We start from the raw sequence: 11,225 nt of genomic DNA on the forward strand, positions 1-11,225 counted from the left end.
ATCTCCAGCAAAGATGGAGCTACAAGTTTGACTGTCATTGGTATCTTCAATTTGCAATTCGACAATACAGTTTCTATCCGGGTTCTTAAAACTGTCTCGAGGTCAACATTGTGGATCTCTTCAACATCCACAAGCTGCAGAACCAGTTCCTCTACAGGGCACACGGCCAATACAATGTTGACTGCATCCCTTCAAGTTGGTTCCACTACCGAAATTTTCAGCTATGATGTCTCCATTTTAAGCTCCAGTGCAACACCAAATCTGCAGTCACGTGAATTCAGGTTGCAAGTATGGTTGGCCAGGCACGATTTCCCGTCCTATTCTGAGATTATAAGAGTAAGTACAACGTCGTGCGAGTCCACGGCTTGGTTATCAGCCACGACTCTTGCTGGGGTAGTTGCGGCCACAACCACACAAACTTTGAAGCTTGTACTGACTACTCTCGTGACGCCAAGCACAATTACTCAATCCTTCTCTCATGACTCATTAGTTGTAAATGTTTTGATATCCAACAATTTTCCTTCAACTGGGAGCGGTCGCATCGTCATCCTCGGTACAGGTCTCGGTCCTGTGCAAACCTCGTTGGCTGCCAGACCTAGTGGAACAGCCTCGGAGGCCGTAGGCTGGATCTCTGACTCCACCATGAAAGCCAAGGTCTCCGCAGGTGTCAATGACCGCAGTAGCTGGCTCGCGTGTACTGTCATGGGACGGCCGGGCTCGGTTAGCAGCCTGCACTCTTACGACCTTCCCTCGCTGTCATCGTCGTCACGAACCAACTTTGCCGCGTCTGGCGGAGCACTGATCAGTGCGACAGGGAGCGGGTTCGGAGTGCATGGCGTGAGTCCGATGATAGCCGTCGGGGACACGTACGCGAGCAGCAACGTCTGGGTCTCAGAGACCGCCATGAGGGGTCGGCTGGCACCAGGGGTAGGGGCGGAGCTTCCCATGAGAGCGCTGGTAGGGTGCTGCACGACGGGCACGAGCACCCAGGTGTTCTCGTTCGACAAGCCCACGGTCAGCAGCATTCAGCCTGCGTACGCAGCGACGACAGGTCTAGCATTGCTGTATCTAGCGGGCAGGAACTTTGGCACCTTCGACAGCACGGTGTCGATAAGCGTAGGAGACACCAAGTGCACGGAGAGCACGTATGTAAGCAATCTTGTCTTGTCTTGTCTTGTGTCGCCAGGAGTGGGAGCCAGCCAAACTGTACGGGCTACCGTGGGAGGTCAGGTAGCCGAGTCGCCGGTGCTGTTCTCGTACATGGGGCCGACGGTGCTTGGGATAGGTCGACAGAATGGGCCAGCGACAGGAGGGGTGCTCGTGACTCTACAGGGAAGGAACTTCGGGAGCTTTGAGAGCAGTGCGAAAGGGAGGGCGGGAACGGCAGCGGAGAGGACAATCTGGACAAGTGATACTCAACTGTCCTTTGGTGTTACAGGTGGATCGGGTCCTCAAATTACGATAGTCTTGACAGTGTTTGATCAAGCTGTGTCCAATCTTGTTGGTTTTTCATATTTGAACTCTCGTATATCTGCTGTTACTATGTCGAACATAGGAAGTTCCGTCAGTTTCAGTGTTGCTGTTTTTGGGGAGTTCAGCAGCTCAGATATGTCTGGTAAGGTTATCTTGGGGTCTACAGTTTGCCGCAGCACCTCTTGGTCTTCTTCAACTTCGATGTCTTGTTACTCTGGTTCAAATCCTGGTAGCAGTTTATCCATATCAATCACAAATGGATTTTCTTTTGTAGCTGTGACGTCGTCTGTTGTGTCATACGACATTCCGCCGTTGGTAACATTCAAGTTTGGTGATGCTCAATCCTCAGTTTTCGATGTGCTTGGTAAGGGATTTGGCAACTGTATCATGACTCAGCGTTCGAGAGTGGGCTCGTCCATTAGCATTGAAACGCAATGGTTGTCTGATACTTCTTTGAAAGTTCTCCAGATTTTGCAAGTGTTCCGATCAAAATCTTTTGCATTGAGTATGAGTTCACAATGTTCTTCGAGAACATCTTGTCTTTCATATGAGAATGGCATGGTATCTGCTCTATCACAACAATCAAATATCCCATTGTCTGCCAAAATAGACCTGTCAGTAGCAGGTTTAAACCTTGGAATATCGTCAGGTAGCATATGGGTTCGAATAGGAGAATCAGGATCGGAGCGAACAATTTGGATTTCTTCAAGCCAGGTGCTTGCAAAAACTGTTGAAGGAACAAAACGGTCGCAGAGATTGACCTGTAGTATGTCTGCTATCCCTTTCTCATCGCTAAACACAGTTTCATATGACCTTGTACTGTCCAGGCCCAGTGATGCTGAGAGAAACACTGGAGGTCGATCTGCTGCTGTACAAACTTTATCTGGAGTGAATGGATATAATTCACGCTCAGAAAAAGCGAGATTTGGATCAACCTCAGCAGAGCGGACGGTATGGAAATCGTGCACCAACATCAACATCAAGACATCTGCAAGTACAGGAAAATCAAACACAATTGCTATCACAACAGATGCTGCAGTGAATACATTCTCCAATGCCTTCTCGTTCGATACATCTCCTGTGATTTCAAGCTGCAATACACAAACCGCCACGATCCAAGTATTGTCTTTGTTTACTTCAGGAACTTTCATTACATCAAAATCGAGAATAGGAGAGACTGCAAGCAGCAACACACAGTGGAAAAGTTCAACAATCATTTACAGCAAAATAGCAGCAGGCGCTGGCCACAGCAAAGGCATCTACCTCTCCATCCATTCCCTCGTCTCCTCCGCTTCTAGTGCCGTCTCCTATGACACTCTCGCGATCTCCTCCGGCCTCAATCAGACGCGCTCGACGGCAAACACCCGAGGAGTCCTTCTCTCGCAGCTGCTACCGCCGGACTCGCTGCAGGTCGTGTCCTCGTACTCGGCGTCGACGAGGATCGGACGCACGTCCTGTGAGTCCACGGGCTGGATATCAACCAGCGAGGTGCGCGTGCAAGCCCATGCTCACGGTCGGCAAAGCATGAGCCTGTCCATCACGTGCGGGCGCGGGGCTTCGACTGTGTCAGAGCTGCTGACGTATAGCGCTGTCACCGTGAGTAGCGTGCAGTCAGTCAACGCAGGCTCAAGATCGACATCTCTGATTGCTTCTCTGTCGAGAGTCAGCAGCTCCGCAGCAGGACGCGTCGGCTCGACAGGATGCGAGATCTCTACATGGCTGTCCGTGACGTCAGTGAGCTGTATCTGTGCGAGAGGTCGGAGCCAGCTCGGCACGCAGGCGGTAGCGTTGACCATCAGTCAAGCGACGGGAAGCGTGAGCGGCAGCGTGAGCTTCGACACACAGCAGATCACGGGAGCAGAGCGCGGCAACCGGTACATGGGGATGGTCAGGTCGGTCATCGTCAGGGCTGTGGGGGCTGTCGGGGGGGCAGCGTCTGTATCAGCGAGTCTGCGACAAGGGAGCACAGCATGCGAGCGATCCTTGTGGATATCAGGCTCCTCTCTCGCAGGGCGCACGGCGAGCGGGCAAGCAGGGAGCATGCGGGTGGTGGCGAGTGTTGCGGGTCAACCTGCGTCTACGTCGCTTGCCGCGAGCTACGATGTACCGATGACGTCCGAGGCGTTGAGGACAAACGTGGGAGGCCAAGGAGGGGCGAAGTCGGTGCAAGTGTGGGGCCAGGGGTACGGGCCTTCGGCATCAGCATCAGTGGGGAGGAGCTCATGCGAGAGGTCGGGGTGGCTGTCGGACACGGCGATACAGGGGACGACGTCAGGAGAGGGCTACGGGGGGACGAGAGGGGTGATAGTGAGCAGTGGGAGACAGGTAGGAACGCGATCGGAAGGTTTAAGTTATGACCATTTTGCCTTGCAAAACGCATCGGGTCAAAATCTTGCACTGGAAAGCAGATCAGCACTTCTTTTCGGCCTTTCAAAATATCAACTTGGCCGTTTTTCTGCAAGTGCAAGGCTTGGACAGTCGTCTATGCCAGGATCTTTGTGGATGTCGACAACGTCGCTCTTTGTCAGGATAGTAGCAAGTGATCAACTACGTACTTTGAGTCTCATAATCTCATCGTCTACATCAATATCAACTTCCACTGAAGCAATGTCGTATGATGGTCTGACAATGAGCTCCGTTCAGGTTCAGAATTGCATCGTGCACGACAAAATATCAATTCTCTCTTTTGCTGGGGCCAGCGGACAATCTTTGTCAACACGTGCTGGAAGAACTTCCTTCGAAGCAACAACTTGGACCTCCTTTACCTCAATTCAATTGAAATCTGTACAAGTAACCTCAACAACAAGAATGACGGTCTCTATCGCAATCAAAACAGGTTCATTGACTCAAGCTTTATCCTTCAATGCCATCGAAGCCTCTACACTATACATTTCAAACCAGCCAAGCACTGGGAGCGGTCGCATCGTCATCCTCGGTACAGGTCTCGGTCCTGTGCAAACCTCGTTGGCTGCCAGACCTAGTGGAACAGCCTCGGAGGCCGTAGGCTGGATCTCTGACTCCACCATGAAAGCCAAGGTCTCCGCAGGTGTCAATGACCGCAGTAGCTGGCTCGCGTGTACTGTCATGGGACGGCCAGGCTCGGTTAGCAGCCTGCACTCTTACGACCTTCCCTCGCTGTCATCGTCGTCACGAACCAACTTTGCCGCGTCTGGCGGAGCACTGATCAGTGCGACAGGGAGCGGGTTCGGAGTGCATGGCGTGAGTCCGATGATAGCCGTCGGGGACACGTACGCGAGCAGCAACGTCTGGGTCTCAGAGACCGCCATGAGGGGTCGGCTGGCACCAGGGGTAGGGGCGGAGCTTCCCATGAGAGCGCTGGTAGGGTGCTGCACGACGGGCACGAGCACCCAGGTGTTCTCGTTCGACAAGCCCACGGTCAGCAGCATTCAGCCTGCGTACGCAGCGACGACAGGTCTAGCATTGCTGTATCTAGCGGGCAGGAACTTTGGCACCTTCGACAGCACGGTGTCGATAAGCGTAGGAGACACCAAGTGCACGGAGAGCACGTATGTAAGCAATCTTGTCTTGTCTTGTCTTGTGTCGCCAGGAGTGGGAGCCAGCCAAACTGTACGGGCTACCGTGGGAGGTCAGGTAGCCGAGTCGCCGGTGCTGTTCTCGTACATGGGGCCGACGGTGCTTGGGATAGGTCGACAGAATGGGCCAGCGACAGGAGGGGTGCTCGTGACTCTACAGGGAAGGAACTTCGGGAGCTTTGAGAGCAGTGCGAAAGGGAGGGCGGGAACGGCAGCGGAGAGGACAATCTGGACAAGTGATACTCAAGTTGTACTGCAACCTGCTTCAGCGCTCTTTCCTTTGTCAGTGATTTCAATGACTGTTGCACGATCTATCAAAACAGATGCTCGAATATTCTCTACAGATTCTGCCTTTGCTTCTCTCTTTTCTCCATCAAACAGTCCTGTTCTTCAGAGAACAATCTTGACGGTCATAGGTCAGAACCTAGGGACTTCGGATTATTCTCTCACTGTGCACTTCTCTAGTTCAGCTGCATCGTTTTCGTCATGGTTGTCTGACACATCATTGGTGTCGCTGCCCTCCGTAGGAAATGGCCAAAACCTTACCGTCAATATGGTCAAAGACAATCAAATCTTTGGATTGAAGTTGTCGTTCTCGTTTGACTCCCCATACTTATATCAGTTGCCTTCCAAAAGCAACTTTCCTGCTTCTGGACTTGGACGTACAGAATTGATAGGTATTAATTTCTGTGCATTTGATACAAGTCTCAAGGTGAGAATACTTAGAACGCAAGTCCAATTGAGTGTGTGGACTTCAGATTCATCTATCACTTGTTCAAGCATTCCTCCAGGGATTTCGTTTGGTTCCATGACAACTGAAACAGTGTTTGATAAGTATCCGTCAAGTGGAATCGTGCAATATGACCAGCCATCGGCAAGCCTTGCCTCAACCAGTAACCTTGCCCTTCGCAGTGCTATACCTCAACGACTTGCAATTTTCGGAAGTGCTCTATCCGTGTTTGATCCAAGCTTGCAGGTCAGAGTATCTCAGAGCGTATCTGCAAATTCTCGATGGATATCCGATACGGCTCTAACATGTCAAGTCACAACAAGCCATTCATACTCTCTCAAAACTGTCTTGACTGTTGGCGTTCTTTATGGCACCACTACACAATTACTGTCATATGATTGCGTACAATTATCTTCGATTTCAAGTTTGAATGTTATCCCACGGACAACAATGAATATATCAACAATGAACCTGATAAGACAGACAATTTCTCCTAGCAGTCTATCCTTGAGAGTTGGGGATACCACTTGTGAAAAAAGTCAATGGGGAAGCGATCTCAGTCTGACATGTAAGCTTGCTTTCTCCAGTGTATCATTTTCACAAAAACTTAGTTTAACTGTGGCAATTTCGCTGTCTTCGTGCACTAACATGCTCTCGTACAATGCGCTGGCAATCTCATCCTGTACCCAGACAAACATTGTCAAGCAGACACAAATTGTAGTTAGCACATCGAGCAATCATCTTGGCATACATACCTTTGCCTCACGCTTGAAATCGAGCTCAGCTTCGGAAACAATTTGGAACTCACTGTCCTCACTCACACTGCGTTTTTCACCTGGCGTGTCAGCTTCTTTGCCAGTTCGCATAACCCAGCTCAGTCTTGTAGGAACGATTTCAAACATTCTCAGCTTTGACGGTGTTAACCTTGAATACATCAAGAACCGTGATACACCAGATAGCACTGACTCGCTTTTGTATGGATTACTTTCCTCTACATCTGATTTCACCTTATCATTTCGAATCGGTGGAAGCTCATGCGAAACGACGCAGTGGATTTCTCAAAGTGTGGTGCATTGTTCGGCTGCTGCTGGTTCTAAAGGAAATCACAGTGTGACTCTCACTTCTTTTGCAGCTTCAGGCACTGTTACTGCAGCATTCACTTTCGGACCTCCATCTATGTTCTGTCCAGTAAACCAGACGCTAACAAGCAACGTGGTTGTGATTGATGGAAGACGTTTTGGAGAAAGAGACTTTTCACCGAAGATGCGAGTTGGAGCCTCGGGCTGCAGCTATACACGGTGGATCTCTGATCGACAATTGATATGTAAAGACGCAGCAGGAATAGGAAATCAATTAGCCATGGTTGTCACTGCAATCGCTCTGAAGAGCACAAACACGAACTGTTTGTCTTACAAGCATCCCGTTGTCCAACAGCTCTTGTTGCCGAATGGACCCAGCGTGTTTTCGAGGCCCAAAATCCTTGGATCGTACCTCGGGCCGTTTTCCGTCAGCGCAGGTATGAGATTGGGTCACTCGTCGACGGAGATCAGTATCTGGATGTCTGATTCAGCTCTGAGTTGTTATGCGACCGGTTCTAGTGCATCAAGACTCACAGCTGTCGTGACCGCACAGAGTCTGTTGACCAGCCTGACTCAAGGTTTCACTTATGACTTCGCAGTATTTCAATCCAGTTACATCAATGGCAGTCGCAATTCTCCGACCCGTGGAGGCGTGAAATCAGCGCTCTTGATTGACTCAATCTCATCATCAGATTTATCGTCGTCTGTGAGACTAGGTTATTCGGTGATACAAAGCTCAGAGTGGCTTTCTCTGTCATCCATCACTGTGAGGCCAACACGAGGATTAGGTCAAAAATTGAAGCTTACTCTTACAATTTCAAATCGAATCGGGACCTGTTCGGATTTCTTTTCATATGACGCCTCCAACCTGACGAATTCTTCTTCATTTGAGCTCTCAATCGAAAACAAAACAAGCCTTCAGTTGACTGGAATAGGGTTCGGCTTCTTCGGTATTTCTCCAAGATTGAGGATTGGATATTCCCTGACTGAAAATTCCATGTGGACTTCCGATTCGACTGTATCTTCCCTGGCTCTGCCTGGTGTAGGAGGAGACTTTTCGGTTAACTACAATGATTTGTTCGATAGCGGAAGGATTCGATTTTCATACTCTCATCCGATAGCATTGAATTGGACTTCACTATCGTTCCCGTCCATCCAATTGCAAGGATTGAACTTGGGAAGGTGGAGTGATTACACATTGCAAACACGTTTGTCATTTACAAGCTCCGAACAAACGATGTGGTTTTCCACCTCATCAACATTTGTCAAATTGCCAAACGCACAAGGTGGGTCCCTCCGGATCGTGATAACTGTTGCGAAGCAATTAGGATCGTCCTCTTCCTCCGTCACATTTGATGCACCATTGAAGATTCTGACGCAGAATTCTCCACTGCTATCGAAACAATTTCTGATGTCAGGCCTCGGCATGTACAGCAACAGCATTGCAAGTAGAATTGGGTCGTCGGGGAGCATAAGCACAACTTGGATATCAGATTCAACTATCTATGTCAGAACTGTCTCTAGCTCGCAATCGTCTCTTTTCTTGATGTTGACAACTTCAGTCCTGGTCCGCACCTCGACACGTTTGTTCTCGTTCGATTTGCCACTTCTAATGCTCTCGATGGCCAACATTCCAATCACAGCTACTTGGGTTCAGAGCACAACAAGCAACAATTCTCATTTTTCCTCTAGTGCCAGAGCGAGATTTGGTCAGACAGCTGCCGAGAGTACAAGGTGGCTGTCATACACCTCCATTATCTCAAGAGTAGCAACGGGATACAAGGGCACATTGACACATTCTCTCACTGTTCAATCAAGGCTCTGCAGTCTTACAAATGCTGTGAGTTACGATTCCATGACTGTCGAACTTTTGTCTCTATCAAATATCACCACAAACTTGTGCTCAAAGTCTTCTACCTATATCGTCCCATTTGCACACCCAAGATATATCGGAACGGCCTCATTGCGATTCGGATTTACTTCAGCGGAGTACACAGTGTGGTCCTTTGAGACAGCAATCTACACTAAATATCCCTCTGGTCATTCAAGAAGTTTGAATTTGATTCTCACAGCGTCCGATGTCTCTACCGTTACATCTCTGTTTTCTTTCGACAATCCAACGATCTTGGAAGTCACGGGGGTCGAGGGAAACCTCTTTGATGGAGCCCAAATCTTGGCCTTTGGAACCAACTTTGGAATTTACGATGCATCAATCAATGCCGTTGTTGAGATTTCTTCAGACAGTACAAACAAAGTTGATCACTCCATGTGGACTTCAGATACAAGCATCCTGGTGTCTTTGTTGCCAGTTTACGGAGAACCTTTCATGTACTTTCAAAGCTATGGCTATCGAACACCAAGTTTCTCGATTGACTTCCCATTCGTTCCAAACGTAATAAGCGCGAATCCTAGTGTGCATGATACTCAAGGAGACTTGAATTTCACTGAAGTGATCGGAACAAAGTTCGGAATCAGAGATTATACCCTTAGAGTGACCCTTGGAGATACAATCGCGAGGAATACTATTTGGATGTCATATTCTTCACTCCTCTGCACAGTTTCAGCAGGAGTTGGTGAATTCCACAACTATTTTGTCACCATTTTTGGCAACATTGGTGTAGGATCATCATTCTACAGCTCTTATAGGACACCCCTTCCGATTGACATCAGAAGCAGCCATGACACCGATGTTTCTCTTGTGAATGGAAGATTCTTCGGATATGGAGCTGATTATACTGTACGGGCTTCCATTTCATGGTCATCTTGTCCAAGCTCATTCTGGATTTCAGACAGCTCTTTGTCATTGAAAGTTTCCACAGCCCAGGGTTTTGGTTTAGACTTGATCGTGACAGTGGATCAACAATTGGGGACTGGGGTTAACAAATTTTCATTTCAACCTCCTGGAGTGTCATCAGTATCGCAGGAGGACTTGATATGCTATAACGTCTCGACTCAAACTATCTTTGGCACTTATTTTGCTACTTTTGATGCTTCTCTTTCACTGAGAATTGGTGGATCACACCAAAGAAGCACTGTATGGGCGGCAGAGACTTCGATTACATTGAAGCCGACCGGTGTTACCGGTTCCTCTCTCAATGTGATGATAACTGTCAGTCAGAACATTGGTAGCATGTCAAACATGTACAGTTCATGCCTCTCTCAGATATCATCAGTCTTTCCTGTGAATCTGGGTTCTTCAAGATCTGTAGCTGTGTCGGTGTTTGGTCGCTTTTATGGCCGTTATTCGCCTACTGCAGTTGCCTCTGTTGGGATTACGACAGCTGCAAGTACTACATGGACTTCGGAGACCTCGCTCACCTGCATCTCTTATAAAGCTGATAGAGGCATGCAGCATATGCTCAAAATGACCATGAACATCCTTCCGACTACGATCACAAATGCCCTGAGCTGGGACGGGCCCTTTATCTCCTCTTTCAATCCCAACAATTCTCCCACTTCTGGGACGATCACTACGACCATGTTTGGATCTAATTTTGGCTCTATGGACACTTCCCTTACCATTAAGATTGGTCAAAATGTTTGCAGCAGTTCAAGGTGGAAATCTGATTCACAAATGATTTGTCAGATACCTCAGGGGGTACAATTAGGTCAAAGCGTTTATTTACAAACAGCAAATTCAACTAGTATTGCTACAGTATCCCAAATTTTTAGCTACGATAAACCATTGATCTATCCAAACAGTCTTCAAATCGTGGGGAATCTGTACAAAAGCAATTCAGTCACCGGAAATCCAGAAGCAAATGGGAAGGATCTGATCGAATTCTCCGGTGCAAATCTGGGAAGGTCTGATTTGAACAAAATCTCGATATTTTACGGCCCTAGCCAGAACAAATCTAAATATCAGTGCTCCGTAACAGACAAATTCTCCTACGTGAACGAATCCAGAGTTCGTTGTTTTACCGATCCCCAAGGGTATTCAAGAAACTTATCATTCATGGTCTATGTTGGATTGTATTCTTTTGGTGGTACTGATTTGTACAGTTATCCCCCGATCATTTTTGATGGAACGTTGCGAATCGACAGGAAATCATCAGACCTGATTCTTGATTCTACACAAGGCGGACAAGCGTTCAGCTTTGAAGGGCGAAATTTCGGCAATGTATGGGAGAAGATGACTGTACGATTCTTCAGCTATTATGCTTCAAGTGCAAAGTTCCAAACTGTGATTCAATATGCAAACTCAACGAGTGAGAAGCTAAATGGGTTGCTAGGCCCAGGGGTAGGCTTTTCTGTCATATTTGAGATTGAAATTCAAAACGTCACGGTCAGAGGAAAGGACACTTTCAGTTTTCCGTTACCTGTAATAGAAAATGGGAGCTTGTGCACGGCCAATTGCGGAAGCAATTGCAGATTTGCCTCAACATTAGA

General features: G+C 48.2%; 2 protein-coding genes across 2 annotated transcripts; both read left to right on the forward strand.

Annotated features, from left to right (window-relative positions):
- Positions 1-642: 642 nt before the first annotated feature.
- Positions 643-4,016, forward strand: GUITHDRAFT_99620 (hypothetical protein; the record flags this gene model as incomplete). The annotated part of the gene is made up of 4 exons (XM_005841897.1): positions 643-1,615; positions 1,823-1,910; positions 2,301-3,656; positions 3,965-4,016. 4 exons carry the CDS (start codon positions 643-645, stop codon positions 4,014-4,016), a joined length of 2,469 nt encoding a protein of 822 aa, XP_005841954.1.
- A 481-nt stretch (positions 4,017-4,497) lies between these two features.
- GUITHDRAFT_99621 (hypothetical protein) lies at positions 4,498-5,210 on the forward strand (the record flags this gene model as incomplete). The annotated part of the gene is made up of 2 exons (XM_005841898.1): positions 4,498-5,140; positions 5,188-5,210. The coding sequence occupies 2 exons, from the start codon at positions 4,498-4,500 to the stop codon at positions 5,208-5,210; spliced, it is 666 nt and encodes a 221-aa protein (XP_005841955.1).
- Between the last annotated feature and the right edge of the window lie 6,015 nt (positions 5,211-11,225).

This window comes from Guillardia theta (genome assembly GCF_000315625.1).
Source record: "Guillardia theta CCMP2712 unplaced genomic scaffold GUITHscaffold_2, whole genome shotgun sequence".
NCBI classification, from domain to species: Eukaryota; class Cryptophyceae; order Pyrenomonadales; family Geminigeraceae; genus Guillardia; species Guillardia theta.